Source organism: Dreissena polymorpha, chromosome 1 (assembly GCF_020536995.1).
Source record: "Dreissena polymorpha isolate Duluth1 chromosome 1, UMN_Dpol_1.0, whole genome shotgun sequence".
In the NCBI taxonomy this organism is placed as follows: domain Eukaryota; kingdom Metazoa; phylum Mollusca; class Bivalvia; order Myida; family Dreissenidae; genus Dreissena; species Dreissena polymorpha.
Window position 1 is genome coordinate 160,202,884 of NC_068355.1, and position 19,744 is coordinate 160,222,627.

At 36.5% G+C, this 19,744-nt stretch overlaps 1 protein-coding gene across 2 annotated transcripts; it reads right to left on the reverse strand.

Moving 5' to 3' along the window:
* Positions 1 to 684: 684 nt before the first annotated feature.
* Positions 685 to 19,474, reverse strand: LOC127858287 (universal stress protein Sll1388-like). Of its 2 annotated transcripts, XM_052395294.1 has the most exons (5): positions 19,272 to 19,474; positions 13,568 to 13,663; positions 10,579 to 10,685; positions 1,367 to 1,597; positions 685 to 1,015 (listed from the first exon to the last, which is right to left on the reverse strand). In XM_052395294.1, exons 1-4 carry the CDS (start codon positions 19,351 to 19,353, stop codon positions 1,385 to 1,387), a joined length of 498 nt encoding a protein of 165 aa, XP_052251254.1. In that variant the 5' UTR covers positions 19,354 to 19,474; the 3' UTR covers positions 685 to 1,015; positions 1,367 to 1,384. The 2 variants fall into 2 exon arrangements, with proteins under 2 accessions (XP_052251254.1, XP_052251244.1); XM_052395284.1 differs by lacking the exon at positions 685 to 1,015 and having other exon boundaries at positions 1,146 to 1,597.
* Between the last annotated feature and the right edge of the window lie 270 nt (positions 19,475 to 19,744).

Here is a 19,744-nt window from a genome sequence, read left to right on the forward strand (position 1 = left end):
ACAACATCACAGGACAAGATTGTTCTCTTGTTTTACTCGATCCTAGTTCTGAAGCCAAAACAGGTCAACGTAACGGTATATCAAATGCGCAAATACGAACGGACGGTCCCAGAAAGTCGGTGGAGAATTTGTCGTAATTATGTTTAGTTCGAATTTGCTTTTGTACATAATGGAGAAAAAACTTCACCCCTGAAGTTGACGTTTACTGTGCTAAAGATAAGGTGTTCTGATTGATTCAAACGTTTCGTGTTTCTTTGTCTGTACTTTGTCTGTTGCTAGACAATTCCAAGACTTCATTTCATGTATTCAAGCTTTTATAACATAAATTCACCGTCTTCAGCGGCTGCTGAATTAGCAGCATTAATACAGACATATACTACGGGTAGTTGGTTTTTGGGAAACCGGGCGAAATGCTAGTGCGTAGTGTCGTAACAGATTAGCCCGTGAAGTCCGCATAGGCTTACCTGGGACAACACCTTCCGATTAGACTTGATTTTTTTGTACAAAAGAAACTTTCTTTATAGGAAAACGCCAATACAAGCGGACAGTGTCTACCTTGATTAGCCTGTGCGGACTGCACAGGCCAATCCGGAACGAAACTGTATGCACTTCATATGAGAAATGTTGTTTGTCGTTAGCGCAGCTCATAAGTACGTAACATCACTGTAACAAACGACACTCGAATTAATTGTACACATTTATTGACTCATACCACGCACACCATTTGTGTAGATACATAGAACTGTAAGATTACGTTACTGATACATACTGACACACTTGGGTAAAATATTTAAACATGTGCTTTGGCACATAAAACAGCACTAAACACGACGTTGAATATAAAACATTGGACCATATTTTGAACAAATAACACAAGCACTCAAAACGATATAGCTGTTATTAACAGCATCAACACAAATGCAACATCTGCTTAATCTAACCCTTGAATAATATCGTAACCTTGGGCATTTATTTTAAGACATATGTTTCTAGCGTTCGTTATTTATAGTTCGAAGGCTTTCACGACATTTGTTGAAGGAAATTGATTAAGCAGAATTCAGTTTGGAAAAGTTTTTATATCAATTAAATGTGTTGCAATAAGCTAATCAGTCCCTTTTACTGCATCAGAAGCTTTACAAAAATGGTTAATTTTCTCATTTGCTTATATTATTTTCAACGAAATTCATTTTTTACCGTTTCACAGTGTCCGTTACGACCCCATCCATGCAGTATAAACGTCAATAGTTTACAGTTTCCTGATTTCCTTATTATCCCACTCACATATTTTGTACGAAATTCGCTTTCATACAATTTCCAAAAAGTTCGATTCGTGTATTTTGTCCGCATTCAATTCTTTAGTTAGCACGTCAGCCCAACATCCCGGTTACTTTTTCTCGTCCTCGTTGTGTCGGCAGACGAGCACTGGAACCGGCGAGTGGTGCAGCACGTAGTCGCTGACGCTCCCCATGAACGTGCGCCTCAGCTTCCCCATGCCGCGCGTGCCGACGACGACGAGGGAAGCGCCCACCTCCGCGGCCGCCTTAACGATTCCCTCCCCCGGGGACTCCGCGTGGATACTCTTCACCGTGCCATCGATCTGAAAAGGATGTTTACACGGTTATCGCCAGGTTTACCAGTCCTCGATATTGAAATTATTTGTGTAGAGGAAATATGCAATTGATTTTAAATTCTATATTGTGTGATGTAAGATAACAATCGTAATAACTATGTTTTACCGACCAATAAACAACTCTCGTTTTAAGTGTGATTATTATAATCTCTGACTATCGCCCCAGTGTTTACAGTCACACGCATCAGAAATAGGAATCGTTGTTTATTAGCCGATAGACATCTGTCATCAGTATGTTATCTTAACCTATTGGTTAAAGCGTCAAAGTAACCATATTGAAAGTAAACTAACGGTGATTAACCACCAAGCAGCATGCAGAAGGCCAAAACACCTTCACTAATAAACAATCTGACTAACTTGTTCAGAGAAACAATTTTCTCGTGTGCCGTTTGGTTTCAACAATTTGACGTAATACTGGTAGCATTATTTGACATTCGACATAGCCTGCCATTGTCAATGACTTAAATTATTTTTTATCAAGAAAAGTTCATCACTCGCGAGTAAATACTATCAGATGAGAATGCACTAATAGCTTAATGTATGAAGACGGCCTTATCGTCCGACCCACGTCAACAGCACCAGCACTCTCATTATTATCAAATCGTGCGTGTTCTAAATGATGATGCAATACTACTAAAACACGACAGAAACATCACAGTACCAGATTTACCACTGAAGCTTTGTCGCGAAAGGAATGCGCGGATCTTCGGATATGAAGAAGAATAGTGAAAATCTACATTTTATGGTGATAAACTATTTTCGCTTGTGTTCGCATTGATCACATTTAATGTGGACTGATAAACCGTCCGACAGAGCGACTCGATTATACACCATCTCAAGCTCTTTTCCGGCGGTATAAGTTATTGATTTCAAACAATAAAACCAACTCAAACTTAGCCTATTTCTACAAACATCGCCACTGGGAAGTCCTTATTCAACACGAAATTGACCTGTATTGGTTAACAGCGCCGTAATATTTGAGGACAGAGACGCGTAACACACGGGACAAGCAATTATGGTAATCGATATGACGACGCTTCCTTCCCGGGGTGGTAGTACAGACTTCTACTCATACATTTAATGGATTCGGCGACATATGGGAAGTATATCATGGAAAGTAAAAGTAGAAACAATGTGATAAAAGTATGTGTTTGTTCTTTGCAATTTACTGGTTCGATGCAATTACTTAACGGTACACCATGTTCGTCAGACGCTTTATCATTAACTCATCGTGGTTAATTACCGGTTCTGTTTGCCAATATAAACTACTTCAGCTGCTACACACCGAGTAAACTGCGTCAATGTCTGATTGCGATCTCCCCAACAGAGACCGCGTGTGTACTAAACGTTACCATTGGTGTTGTGAATGAATAGTATCTTTAACATGGATTAACTATACACCACAACGAAATACGTGTGTTGCTATTTGTATACCCAGCGCACGCAAACTATAGCGATCCTAGTTGCAGAGTAACTTGGAGGCGAAACACGGACAAGTCGTAACTTTCAAAAGTCATTGCCCTGCTAAAATGTATACATTGAAGGACAATGCGTTCTGTAACAATACAGTAATTTATATCAGGATATCTTGGTATCATCCATAAAACAAGTCAAGTCTTATCATATACCAAAAGCTAAAGCGTTGAAAAATGCACTTAAACAGAAAAGATTATCAACATCCAGTTAACACGTGTATTATCTTTCTAAACATGTTTGTTAAAAAAATACAAACTTATACACACGTTTAGTTTATTGCAGAATCATAACGAAATTGTAACCTGTAATAGACAAGTCCGTTTACCGAGTAAGACCAGTAATAAGTGTCTTATTGCATGTGCATAAAGTTTACTCTTAGATAAGCCAGTGCAGTCCAAAGTGTCCATACATTAAGCCCGGTTTAGTCTGCAAATGCATTAAGCCCGGTTTAGTCTGCAAATGCATTAAGCCCGGTTTTCTTAGAGAAAGGCTGATTAACATAATAAGCTAATGTGGATGAAAAACTAAACAAGAGATGTGTATTATAAAAGAAAAATACAATGATATTTGACATTTGACCTTGAAGGATGACCTTGACCTTGACTTTTCACCACTCAAAATGTGCAGATCCATGAGATACACATGCATGCCAAATATGAAGTTGCTATCTTCAATATTGCAAAAGTTATAAAACTTTAACCAAGGTTAAAGTTTTGGGAAACACAATGAATGAATGAATGACTGACTGACTGAATGAATGCATGACAGACAGACAGACAGACAGACAGACAGACAGACAGACAGACAGACAGACAGACAGACAGACAGACAGACAGACAGACAGACAGACAGACAGACAGACAGACAGACAGACAGACAGACAGACAGGCCAAAAACAATATACCCCCGATCTTTCGATCCGGGGGTTTAAAAAGCAAAAAACAACATTGGACGTAGCAATTCAAATATTCTCAGCGTGTTGGAAAAGGAAAACCCAGATTTAAGTCTAAATTAATGCTGTGTAGTTATTTCAGCGGGAAGGTCATTAATGTGAGCATTTACAAATGTTCTAGACAGTTCATGTCTTGGCATAGGATATTACGAAGACGCATAGTATAGTTTTGACATATCTTAAAACATTTTAATTCATTCTGTAGATATTATGATAGTATGATATCGTGCGATGAGAATCACAAAGTACTAGAAGTCAATGTACAATGAAGCGTGCTGTCTTCTCAACTGAACGGACACTATTGTATACTTAACAAAGGAGACTATAAAACGACCAAGAGTGTGAGTCGTGTTTCTTTCAAAAACGTATGCGAATCCCGGTTACCCCAAACCAATATATCCTACTCATAGAATCACACAGTAATAGTTGATGAAAGACTTGTTTCAAAATGAATACTTTAATATTGATATTTGGTAGCTGACAGTAAACTAACTCTTATCCTTATACTTATACAAGTGGCTAATCCAAATTTCATGTATACACATTAGTGTATTCCCTCTTACCCTTTAAAATCATTAATAAGTGCGACCATTAATAAGTCCGCGCGAGCTTGCACAAGACGGTGACAAGTTATGTGCCTGTTTAGAACGTCGGGCACTGATTGATGTTTCGCGCATTAACGATTCTACATGGAGTTGAAGCAATTAAATGAATGATAGGCATTTTAACTGTTTATTTTTTGTTCTCTCTTGTGCTAAATTAAATGTTTTTTTTTTCCGACGTGTTTTTAGACAATTGTACGGTTGACAATATGTATCGCATCACAGATTTACTCAGGACCGAAGTATCCGAATGCCGGTTAATGAAACGCCAGATACACCAAAGAATAGTTTGAGATAAGAGGACGTGCGAATACAATTTTCGGACTTCTGCCTGTCCTTTTGTATTTGTACTAACTTTTTTTTGTTTCATTAAAACGTTTATGTTGATAAAAAAATATCGCAGATTAAATCATAAACTCGAATAACGATTCTTACATAACGAAACTGACCTCTTCGCACGGTTTCATTCGTAGAATAACTTACACTATATATGCTCTACGAAAACTTTTAAATAACTATTGAGAATGATCTGCGGATAATATTAAAAAAATGTTCCTTATAGCAATAGCCACAATTTCAACGCTAGATGTGGTATGATTACATAGATTTTTGTAGATACAAAATACTCGTTTTTATTTATTTGTGACCACAATAAATTCTATGTTAATTTCCTGTGAATATATCTATTGATACGACACACGAACACTACAATGGTACCATGTTAAAACCATAATAAAAACGAGCATTTTGTATCCACAAACATCTATTTTACCAGACCACATCTGGCGTTGAAATTTCGACAATGGCCATAAGGAACAATGATTTTTCATTGTTAAGCTTTATTTTACGAAATATTGTACGAAATTTTCGTTGATTTTGAGTAGTAATGTTACTTTAAGATTCGTGTGTTGATTGTTTCCACTGCTTTACAACCTGTCTAAAACAGTAAGTTTAATAGCAGCTATAAATAATGTGTCCGCCGAACACGAAGAGTCAATAAAGCTTTATAAACAAGATAGTTCTTTCGACGGATATGTGGTTAAAAGTCGACATAGAATCAGTTTCAGTGCATTATCAGAAACAAAACTTAATTCTGGAATAGATAATAATTATCCAAACGCATTGCAACACCTTTTTCAAGATTATAAATGCGCAGTGATCTGTAAAAAGGCTAATCAAGGACGAAACTTTCCGCCTAAACTTGATATTTGCTAAGAAGATACTTTCTTGAAACGAAAATTATCATAAAAGCGGAATGTGTCGTCCTTGATTAGCCTGTGTGAAATGCACATGATTGTCTGGAACGACACTTTACGCACATGCATTAAACCCCTTTTTTCAGAGCATGGTCAAAATATAAAATGCACATGTTACATTCCAGATTATAAACATCTTATGCAATTGTTATACTTCTACTTCAATGACGTTTTCGTTCAAAAAGAACTTCTGTTTGTTCTTCTACTAAGGAAATGCGGATTTATTTGTCTTTCATAATACGTATTTTGATCAGATGACAATCAAAAAGCATATGCTTATCGCAATTTCTATTGGCATATATTGAATTTGAAGTATTCGTAAGAGCCAAATGAGATGCCTTGCAGTTTTAGGTGTTCCGGTTCTATTGAAAACAAGCGAATTGATATCCCCCGCCAATATGCTTCTGGACACAAAATGGTTATATTTGACACTCCAAAAAGCATTTTTTCAAGATACATAGTGCCATAACTCCTTTATTATCCAATGGTGTACAATGCCATTAGGCGTGCATCATCCTCTTATCCATATATATACTCATACCAAGTTTCAATGAAATCCGCCAAAGCACTTCCAAGATATGGCTCCGAACACACAAAAGAAGCATTTTTTCAAGATACAAAGGGCCATAACTCCGTTATTTACAGATGGTTTACAATGCCATTTGGCGTGCATCATCCTCTTATCCATATATATACTCATACCAAGTTTCAATGAAATCCGCTAAAGAACTTCCAAGATATGGCTCCGGACGGACGGAAAGACGGACGGACGGAAAGACGGAAGGACGGAGAGACGGACGGAAGGACGGACAACGCCAAAACAATATCCCTCCGCCTATGGCGGGGGATGACAATCGCATTATTTGGTACGGCGTTGATTGTGTGGAATACGGAAATATGAGTAATGTCTACAATTCACATATAAATATCCAGGTGTTCCATAATTCTTCACACTGTTGTTCCTTTATTCAACAAGAGATTGCCAAGCAATATGGTCCCCTACCGGTGAAACTCCACCATTGTCAGTATTTATATATATATATATATATATATATATATATATATATATATATATATATATATATATATATATATATATATATATATATATATATATTTGTTGCCATAGCAACCAGAATTTTTTGACGTAGGAACAAAATGAAATGATGTGCATAATCACCATATTGCCATCTATCCATGTTTCAAGTTTCATGAACAAATATGAAGAACTTTTTAAGTTATCGCATGATCCAGAAAAGTGTGACGGACTGACTGACAGACAGACTGACATACAGACAGACGGAGTGCAAACCATAAGTCCCCTCCGGTTTCACCGGTAGGGGACAATAACCATTACAACTTAAACCAAACTAGATTTGTGATTGCAAACAGTGAGTGCCAGTAACATTTCTTGAGTCATAAATGACTCTGCAACGAAAAAAAAAAACTTCATTCAAAGTCGTATTGCCTTAAATCCAAAGAAAAAAGATGCTACATGTATGTCTCAAGACGGAGATTAAAGAAACTATCTTACAAAGGCCTGACGTTTATTATTCCTTAGAAGAAATCGTTAGGTAGAGTAAGTGGATTGAACCTAAAATTCGATAAATCTGGAAGACACAAGACTTCACAGAACTACTTTAGTGTGCTCGAGTACATGATTTGAGACGGCTTTGATGCTGTACAGGCAATAATACCATACATTTCTGTTTCGTTTCTAATGTACGTTTTACAATATATATGTAGCACATGGCATAAATTCTTTCAGGTGTTTGAACGCCGTTTGAGCGTAACGTTGTTTGGTATTTTATGTTACGAAACTATGGCATGTTGTGTACATTTAAATACCTTGTAAATGTAAACGTATGCGCAACCATTGATTATGAAAATAAAATCATTATCATAACTTATAGTTAGTTTTTTTTTTTTTTTTTTTGTTAAATCGCTTCAAAGCGTTGGGCACTATTCCAAACGCATACCGGTATATTTAAATCTATTATATACTGAAGTCAATATTCTGACTAAACTGCACAGAAATAATTCCCGTAGTATGCTACTGGCTAGTTTTCCAAATCCGTATTACCATACTAGCCGGACTACTTTTAATGACGTAACTTTGAATGCAGAAAATTATAAGAGCATTCTTGGTTAATTATGAACGCTTTAACTCATTTTTTTAACTTAAATGATTCAAATTTGTATATAATAAAAGGAATATTACGCGTGTGCATTGTTCCATGTGTTTTTACATGTATCAGTCTCGTGGCTTGCGCTATTTCGTACCACAATCGAGGCTCCGCCTCTCGTGAGATACGTCATCACACAAGCCACTCGACTGATACAAACACATGGAACAATTCACTAGCGTAATATTCCGTATATGCAATGTGCGTTACAATTACAATACAAAACTTGAGGTAACAAATACGATGTTTACACACTCTCTTTGTGAAGTACCGGTAAACATGGTGAGATATTACATGTTATATTAACAAAATGCTTGAGTGTTTGGATTCTATCCACACATGTATATTCCACAGCGAGTAAAAGGCAAACAGGGATGATTTTGACACATATATGAACCCCAAATATAAGGCCAGCATACGCAGATAAATGTAAAATATTACAAATAAACGATGTGCGACTTTACAATGTTACATCATTATACAAAGGTTATCTAAAGTGTAGTACACATTCACTTGAGATTCGGTTATCTTCCGAGAGCTCAACTTACACATATACCTACATTTTGTGTTTGCATGTGTATTGCACAGTTGCAAGCATGCAAACATGTGATATCTTGAGTCTCTTCGATAAGAAATCAACTCCAGCAGAATATTGAAGTTCCTAACTCACACATTATTCTATTGTCGACCTTGAAATAATCTCAAATATTCATCATAATAGTGATATAAGTAGTGGAGCTCTGATGTACAGCAGTTCGTAGTTGAATCAGTTTATTAGTCAGGTCGCGTTTTGTGTCACTGACCCGCTGTTTTAATGACCTTGACCAGTGATCAAGTGACCTGACGATATAAAATGGCGTTTAGTTTACGTGTTTTGAAGGTCTCTCCACGTCGAAGCAGTATTTTTGTAGAGTTACATCGACTGCGAGTTATATATTGACCAGGGATGCATCATAAGTTTTGGCTAGGCCATATGTAGTGAACGGTGCACCGAGGGAAATACAACCTATCAAGAAGGGTGACACTCGACCAAACCGTGCGGTATATTTATCACCGTCCAAACTCAAATGAGACGAACATATTACAGCCAGGTGACTGATGTTCACATGGTAGCGACAATTGAATAAATGTATTTCACAAAATACATGGGTAATTTTTCCAAAATGAGTTATCATATTAAACCAGAACTATTTATTCAGACAAACCAGGCAAAGTCCAGTCCAACGGTGAATTTCATCAGAGTACTGTAATCTCTGCTAACTTGAAAATATTTGCGCAGATAGCCTTTGTTCAAACAAAAGTGTCAACTTAATGTTACGTAAATTGTAAACCGCATAGGTCAGTGCAAGCAAGTGAGTATCATGTTAGGTTTAATCTAACTGCTCACTTCACAAAATATTTTATGTAACTGAGTGTTTTAAAGCGTGATCATGAATACAAACAATGGTGGGTTATCGAAAGCGGAGGTATTAATCAAGTATATCCACAGCGATACACTCTATGACAAACGGTATAGTTCTATTAACTAGATTTGTAAAACAAGTCCGTTAAAGTAAACGCAGTAGTAACAGACAACGTCATACTTAGAATTAAAAAACGCAAATAAAAGCTTTAACCTTGATACTTCGATCCCACAGGTGGTTAGCGTGCGGCTATGATATTAATTAGCAACAAACATTATTTTGAATTAAAAATAATCGAACAATAACAGAAAATAAACTTTTCTGGAAAATAATTTCACTATCATATATATATAACAAGGTATTCAACTCAAAATCACCCGAAAACAGGGTGCATCGTTTTGAAACTTCATCAAATTGTGCAGCGATTTCCATAACTCGGGCTTATCCAACGCAGAGTTTCCTCTCTGGAAATGTACATATCTTGTAATATTTTTACAAATGCTGGGTCAAGTTTTAAGAAATAAAAAGATACACAACTCGTGTGACCTACTCGTCAACGATCAGACCCGATTTATGAATGAAATCTTCAAGTGTAAAGACACGCCTTCGCATTGGACCAATGAAACCAATGAAATCACTCGTGTGTTTAAAATGTCAGCCAGTTGAAATATATGTAAACAAAGGTTTTAAACGGCGCTGGACAGTTAGTTTTAAATGCGTAATGTAACGGCAGAACGGTAAGAATGTTTTTCATACGTTTTATTGAATTATGGTGCCTAGGTCCGTGAACTTTGCTGGGAAATGCCCCGTGAAGATTTCAGTCTTTGATTGAGAAAGTTATTCAAAGCGATGCACCCTGTTTTCGGGTGATTTTGAGTTGAATAACTTGTTATATATATGTCATTATTTTTCATTCAAAATGATGTTTTTAATAATTAATATCATACCCACACGCTAACCACCTGTGTTCGATCCTATTATAGTCTTTTTTATCTAAGTAATTTGTGTTCCATTATTTTACCAAGAGCCAGCGGCCTAACTTTAAATTGCATTCTTGTGTCAGTCATACGTACCCCGGCATCTTTCAAAAGCACTGCAAAACCCTCGAGTTTGTGGCGGATCTTGGTCTTCTCTTCGTCCAATAACTTCAACAACATCTCCTTGTCGAAGGAATAAGGCGCTGCAATATTGGGACGGATTTAGTTAAACACTAGTGGGATATATTTCGATAAAACTAAGCATGATGCTTCAACATCCGGACAGATCGGAACTTTCGAAAGTGCAAAATATAGAACGGCACTGAGCATGTGGAGCAAGAAGACGATCACAAGTTACAAGCTAAAGCGCTAAAATATTTGCAGGAATGCCATCTTAAGGAATTTAATACGATGCTGAAATATGTGGACATTATGCGTCCGAGAGTAACAGGGAATGGTGCTAGACTAGGGTAACAGAACATGATGCTTAAAGTGATATTATGGGCATTTAACAGTATATGCTGTGTTTATATGTGTCTTTCGCAACCGTTGTTTATTTTTGGTGTGTTCACTTCATTTACACTTATATTTGTTAATACAGCATCAACATTCTAAAACAATATCCCGGAAAGAGAAAAACAATGCATTTGAATATCAACCGTACTTTCGTTTTGACAAATGACGACAGAAATGATTCGATGTACGATAAGAGTCTAAATGTAGTTTTCATGCAGATTCGTTCATACGACACAAAGACACAATTTTGTTTTACGGATCATTTCGGCTTAGAGGACTGGGTGAGTCATGTAAAATATTGAATATAATAAATATTTTTTATAAACAACTGGTAGCAAGATGAGTTGTAGATAATTGGTCAGTTACCACATTTTAACGAACTCCTTTGACCTGTTAATTCTTTTCAGCTAAATTAAACAGTGAACAATGCCCATAATATCACTTTAAATATCGGAACGGAATACGGGTCAGGAGTAACACAATATGGAGACGAAATATGGGGAAATGAGAGACAACTACAATCTTCAATATTGCCAAAGTTATTGCAAAAGTTAAACCAAGGTTAAAGTTTTGGGACAGAATGACAGACAGACAGGCCAAAAACAATATACCCCCAATCATTCGATCATTCATTTGGATTCCCGCATCGAAATATTAATGGGCGCAATCTAAATAACATCAATGGGCCATTCGGGCGCATACATGATATAATTGGCACATTAAAAATTATATCAGTGGGAGATTTAATTTTCAAAAAAAGCGACGGAATCGTACTGCGAATTCTAAACACTGGTCTGCTGAGTCGAAATGTAGATGGAAAATAACCGTTGCTTGGCTACCGCGGGTGCACTGTGTTGAATCCTGCACTTCCATTGGTTGATAGATGTCACATGTCAGCAAACTGTGTCTACATCATCAGAAAGTGTTGTAAACGTTTGTCAGCGTATTTCGTTGTGATTTTCCGTTTTTTAGAAAAAATAAAGTATTTTATCATGTCAAAGCGTAAAGCAAAAGAGGAGAGTAGCGAGGGACGATTTCTCCTCCATTGTTTTAACAAAAAAACAACAGGGAAAAGTGAAAGGACATCTGATCAGGAAGGTCGCAAAACAGAAGATGCTTCGGCCGAAGCGAGTAAACCTATCGTTTGCTGGTTCAAGCGAACAAATGTTGAAACCATATGCAGTAAAATACAGAGTCAATTGAGTCTTAAATACAGTAATCTCATGTTTTCTGATGTGTTTTTTTCTGTTTCAGCCATTTTTCTACAAAATGTGATTACAGTAAGGAGGCCCCTACAAAATCTTTAAATGACCCACTAAATTTATGGCTTATGGGCCATTGGCCCGTAAGCAATCTGGCCCACGGTGAACACTGCCCAGCTCTTTTTTTCATCAACATGTTATGTGCATGTTCAAAGACTAACATTTCTTGGCCTTTCTGCGAATTTGTCAATTATTCTAGTGACTTCCCTCTTCACCAAGTTTCTCCGTGTGCAGAAACAGTCTTATCATGGACTCACGTGTAGCTTCCCCAAGCCTGTTTTTGTGCGGTTTGCATTAAGCAGGTTGAGCAAACTAAATTTAACAGTCTTTCAACACAGGCTGTTGACGAAGGAATCAGCTGATGGAGTGCAAATAGATAGCTGATGGCAGGAAACAAAGTTCGGTATATCTGGTCCTCAAACAGTCTGATAAGATCACTATCATCACCCCCACGCAGTTTTTTTGTCAATTTTTCCCCGATAGTTTTTGCTGTTGTGCGACATACGGTTTGCAGTAGATGTCGTTAAGCGAAAGTCGTGATAGTGAACTACGTACTGTTTGCGGTAAAGGAGTTACATAATAAACTATTATAAAGGCTTAAGGTTACCATATACTAAATCATTTTTGTGTTCAATGCTATACCCTCTAAAGAATGGAACGTCATTTATTTGAAGACACAATTCTCTGTATGGGCACTTGCCATGACTTTATTTTTGAATATTTCTGTGTGCATGCGGTAGGGAAAACATTGCTGTATACTACAAATTCAGTGTTTTGCTTATAGGTTGGAGACTACATGAGATTTTGACAGATGGCGGGAAACCCTCATCAACTGGAGATCAGCCGGTAAAAAGGTGGCCTTAAAACAGTGACCGTTGATTCGCGTCGAGTTCTTTCTTACATACTGAATGACCTATCTTTTTTATTGTGTAAATCCATTCGGCTTGGCATGCTCTTTAAGAAAAGGTATGGGTATGGGGGTGTCTACGCGCAAAAGTTTGACTTTATTTTTCGTTGAAGTTGTCGGTTCTACATTGAATTTGTTAAGGAAATCTTTTGGTATATTGTGACCTTAAAGAAAGAAAACACGCGGATGCGGCAGTTCAGGAAAATTATAATAAATAAATTCGTAACGAAAGACGTATTTAAATGAGGTTTCGATTAAAATTGTATAACACTTTCGAGATGGGAATTTTAAAAATATTTGGGGCGGGGGGGGGGGGGAATATATACTCTAGAGATGAGGGAATGGGGCCGAATAACGCCGAATATTTCTTTAAAAAAAACACTGTGTCATATATACTTACAGCTGTACCATTGAGTGGAATGCAAGACACTGTTGATCTCTACGGAATGGACCAGGTAGACTTTGTCATTGGCTTTCCTTACATTGTCCGAATAGACTGAAACGAAAGATAATTATAAGAGCTTAATTTAAGTGACATGTAATAGGCTGTATGCTTGAAATAAGCAAAGAACTAGACTTGGTTCATCAATAATATATTTTTCAGCAGTCGAATTAGTGATGAGAAGATTGCGAGTTCGATGCTCCTTTTCGCATCACATATTTCAGGCTTTTGCAAAGACAAAATTATTATGTATAACTAACTTAAAACGACAAATGTGTATGAACGCGACAAGTTTTAAGTATATTTTGACATAATTATCGCCAAGGAAAATAACATGGCATAATGTACTGTAAGCTAAGGAGTAAAACAATGCGGGTAAACAAACATTCCAGTCTCACCTTATTTTGAATCTAAACTATTGATTGTCACAGGAAATTTCACATTTATTATTTTAATCGATTTTATCTGTATGCTCGTAATTAGAAAATCCCCTTTCTCTGTGAACCTCGTACGGGCATGATCGATCTAAATGACTGGGATGAGGTTATATACATATACGCTTCACGCAGAAAGCGAGCGATTGTTGAGAGATCTAAACAAGAGCACCGCATAACGGGTGCCACACTCGGCTGCAAAAGCTTGTCAGAATTTTTTTTTAGAGGTCACAGTGACCTTGATCTTTGACCTAGTGACCCAAAATGGGTGTGGCGTGTAGAACTCATCAAGGTGCATCTACATACTAAGTTTCAAAGTTGTAGATGGAAGCACTTTGATTTTAGAGGAAATGTTAAGGTTTGTGTTAAAGTTTTATATTAGAGGTCACAGTGACCTTGACCTTTGACCTAGTGACCCAAAAACGGGTGTGGCATGTATAACTTATCAAGGTGCAACTACATATGAAGTTTCAAAGTTGTAGGTGGAAGCACTTTGATTTTAGAGCCAATGTTAAGGTTTTAGCACGACGCCATTTGCGGATGTCGGACGAGCTGGCTATGACAATAGCTCTGGTTTTCTCCGAAAACAGCCTCGCTAAAAAACGTGATCAAATTGTTTGTCTGTTTATTAAATAGAATAATTTGTCGGGGAAATTTTGGGAAATCAAATATTACATTATTAAGATTACATTTCACACCGGCTGGTGGATATTTACAAAAATAGGAAAGACAATGACATCGGAAAATACACTTGATTGGTTTGTTTAAACACATAGAACCACAAATGACCACGTTTTCACTGCGTATTTTATAGGTACTTACATATATTAACATAGATAGATTTGAAATTAAAATTAAGCTTTGGACACAAACTGATTAAAAAACTTCCCCAAAATTGATCAATCATTAATAAAAAGGTAACTGCGTTGTTCAGTCTTTAAGACTGCCACGCACAATGATTGTGGTCGTTTTTGCAACTTAATATGTTTTGTTTTGACAAATTCTTGTAAATCTGGAGGACATTTGTAGTTTTCCTAGAATTCGTCTTAAAGGGATCTTTTCACGCTTTGGTAAATTGACAAAATTGAAAAAAGTTGTTTCAGATTCGCAAATTTTCGTTTTAGTTATGATATTTGTGAGGAAACAGTAATACTGAACATTTACCATGGTCTAATATAGCCATTATATGCATCTTTTGACGATTTTAAAACCTAAAAATTATAAAGCGTTGCAACGCGAAACGATTGAATAATTTGGAGAGTTCTGTTTTTGTCGTTAAATTTTGTGAAACTACGAAGATTGCTTATATAAGGTTTAAAATACATCTAATACTTGTAATCGGCGGAATAGCTCAGTAGGCTAAAGCGTTTTTACTTCAGGACTCTGGCAGGACTCCAGGGGTCACTGGTTCGAAACCTGGTCCGGACAATGTTCTTTTCCTTTTTTTAATTTTATTCTTGATTTTTTACTGGAGCTTTTACGATCCAATGTTTACATTTATCGATTTAAAGCATTTAATGAATAAGTTAAAAAATGCCAAAATCTGTGAAAAGGCCCCTTTAATGTATATAAACGCAATAAAAGCCAGTTTAGTTTCTTGTAACTTCTAGTTAAGGTTTACGACATCGGATTATATTGCAAATGGCGACTTTAGCGGTAGAATCAGCAATTTATAGCAGTAGATGCGTTTAAAGAGTGGATAGTTGTTAACTATGCCTACAGAGACATAGACTGACAAAACATCGCCCTAAAGATCATGTCGTTATGAATGCCATATCGACGGACACAAACACTGAAATACCCGAGTATTCAGCAAATATTCGCATTAAGGATAAATTTAATAACTGTTATGTTCTCCACATAATTATGAACGTCCCCTGTCTTCATTATGCTTCTTGTTTATTTATTCCGATGTAATAATTTTTGCATTTATTATCAGGACGCTCGCTTTGCGTGAACGCTAATGGGAACATAATTATTGCTATGCACGAGGATGGTGGTGTATGGTAAAATATGCAAAATATGCACATGTGGCAGCGCAAACGGATTACATACACACGCGTCTGAAAACGGATATGCGCGTATTGTTTCATTCTGATGTTCAGCTTCGTGACACTGATGAAGTATATAATCATCAGATATGAAAGACAGTTGACCCAAAATACTGCTGGTATACATCGCTTGGAAAATGAACACACATTGCTTCGATATATTTCGAACAGGATGTACATTTGTATTTATCATCTAAGGTTATATGTGGTCTTCGAACGATTGTTCTGCCGCTAAGGTCTTTGTCGTTTTAAACACTATAAGGAATCATCAAAAAAGCCAGGGCATGTTATTTTACCATTCATATGACACAGTAACATTGTTAACCTTAAATAAGAACACACGATTTTGAAAATTGTAATGCGTGGACATCATCTTATATAAGCATTAAATAATAGCATGGTTATCATGATCTGTGAGACCGACCGACAGACAGACGGACAGCAATAGTCCTTTCACTGACAGACGGACAGCAATAGTCCTTTCACTGACAGACGGACAGCAATAGTCCTTTCACTGACAGACGGACAGCAATAGTCCTTTCACTGACAGACGGACAGCAATAGTCCTTTCACTGACAGACGGACAGCAATAGCCCTTTCACTGACAGACGGACAGCAATAGTCCTTTCACTGACAGACGGACAGTCCTTTCACTGTGCCTTTAAGTACTGCACAGGCTTATCTGGAGCTACACTTTACGCACATGCATACTTTACCCAGAACGATAGGATAGAACGAAGCTCAATAAATCTTCAAGAGGGTGTTTACAGAAAACGCTGATTAAAACGCACCTGGAGCGTCAAATCTAAGTTTTAATAAGCAAATTCGTTGAATTGATATCCCCAGCCAATATGTTTCTGGACGCAAAAGTGTTATATTTGACACTCAAAAAAGCATTTTTGTCAAGATACAAAGGGCCATAACTCCTTTATTATCCAATGGTGTACAATGCAATTTGGCGTGCATCATCCTCTTATCCATATATATACTCATACCAAGTTTCAATGAAAACCGCCAAAGCACTTCCAAGATATGGCTCCGGACACACAAAAGCATTTTTACAAGATACAAAGGGCCATAACTCTGTTATTAACAGATGGTGTACAATGCCATTAGGCGTGCATCATCCTCTTATCCATATATATACTCATACCAAGTTTCATTGAAATCCGCCAAAGCACTTCCAAGATATGGCTCCGGACACAAAAGTGCCGGACGGACGGACAACGCCAAAACAATATCCCTCCGCCTATGGCGAGGGATAATTAGTGCATAGGAAGCCTATGCAATTCCAATCTTTTTCAACGTGTTTGCAGCTGATAGTGATAATTATAATAATAGTCTCACGATTGTGGAATAAAAAAAACACAAGTTGTTCACGATAATTTATGTATTAAATCAGAATTAAATAGATTAGATGCAAGTACATGCATTTATACAATGTAATTGTGTCCTTACTTAAAAACAGTCATTATGAAGTCAAAAGTCGCAACATACCGGAAAACGAAAACGTACAACGGTGGCTGTTGTGCAATAAGATCTTAAAACATTAGAAGAATACTAACGATGAACTCTACTTGGAAAAAGAAAAGATTAAACTTGCTGATTCCCTTACATTTATAAAGAACACACAATGACATTTAATAAATACATTGTTCTTCTTTGTTCCTACTCTGCCCTTGTTTAACTCGTCTGCTATTTTCGTGATGTTGATCTTTGCATAGACCTGACATGTCTCCTTATGAAATTGCACTTGAAGAATGAAACAGTTACGAAAGTACTGTATATACTGTTTTGTTTCCAGTGACTAACTTTGTAAACCACTTTATTGTATCGTTTTTATTATGATCTTTTGTATAGTTATTTACTAAACGAAGTTACCTCTACATAATCAAAGTGAGAACTAAGAGAGTATACAGTCATATACATGACTATTTTCTGACATAAAAGCTCCCTCTGGTTAAGTGATGCCTTTACTTTTCAACGAACTACCTGTATAAGCTCCAATTTATTACACTTCGATACAGTTTATAACAGCAAGCATGTACTTGTGTGAAAAAATCTGTTACGATGTATTGCTATAAATAGCTCAGTTACTATCGTAAAATCTATTGGAACAACAAGATACAGTGCTGATGATTATCTCGCTCTACCACGCACTTGAAATGCGGAGTCAAGGGTCGATGTTTATCGTGTATGTTTGATGTACCAAGTTCAAAGTATTTACTAGGCTCTGAATAATTAATTTACAGTGCATATTTATTTATTCAAACAATAAACATTCTACATAAAATAAATGACCTTATATATGTTGTTGAATAATAGTTTATATCCGTTCGCAACGTAAGACTGATTTAGCACGGACATGAAAACAACAAAATAATATAATATGTTCCTTCCAACAGCAATAATTCTACACCAGATGTCACTGATGTTTCAAACATCACTTGTTCAGACCTAAGTGTTTGAATCTCATTGCATGGAGTCATTGATTCAGTATCAAGTTTTTTGCTTTCATGTAGATAGATCGATAAAACCGGTGCACTACAAAGTAACAAAGGTAGCCCGCCCCCATCCCTTGACGTACATTCCTTGCTTCATTGAATTCATACAGAATAGGTCTATCATAAATGTGTATAAAACCTTTATATTATAGACATAACTTCATAAGTCATATACAATATACGTGTTTATGGCCAAGATTCTAGTAAAAAAGTGTAAAACCTGTCTTACACGCAAAGTTTCAATAGTTTATACAAACATCAGTGTTACAACCTTTGAAACTCCTCCAACATTAGGCCCCCTATGTCTAAATGTAGGATGAATGTACTGTTAATGCTTTATGTCCGTCTTATATTGAGATAGGACTTGGAATAAACTTACGCAAAGCTAAATATTGAAATACTCGAACGTTCTAGATTGTGACACACGTAATTACTAATGTTTTAACAATTTCAATGAAGATGCCCATCGATAGGACATCTCTTTACATCTGCTTTTATAGTATAAGCGTAACTTTGATTGAAATTCATGCACAAATATCCGTTAAAAAGTGTGAGCAGAAAATTACAACACACACAATACATGTACGGATTGACTCAGTAAAGATCTACGGTACATGATCAGTATTTACAAATTACAACGCGATGTTGTTAAACTGTAAAGCTATTCACTTACACTGAAACGCATATTTTGAATTATCACTTCCGTCTATTGCAATACAGACGACTCTTTCTCCACTCTCCACAGATTCGGCCATTTTATCCTTTTAATATTCAAGCTGGTTTTAAATGGTAATACACAAAATAAACGTCACCGTTAATTTGCACGTATGCACACACACGTCTTCAAGAAGTTAATTCTCAAAACTGAACTACAGTACAGTTAGATTCAACTATGTTGAGCTACTGATAAAGGTCAGCATGTAGTAATTTATTAAATGTTAACGTGTCTGCTATATTATTCAATGAACATGAAAAATACAATGTTTATAGATTTTATAAGTAATTTTTAAGCGTAGGACATTTCCCTACCCGATTGAGAATCAAAAGTTAATGTTTAAAGGAAGAACTGCATGAGTGAGCTGGTACGTAGTGAACGAGGAGGGAGTTGATCGCCCGCATACAAGGTGGCGAACGTACATACTACAT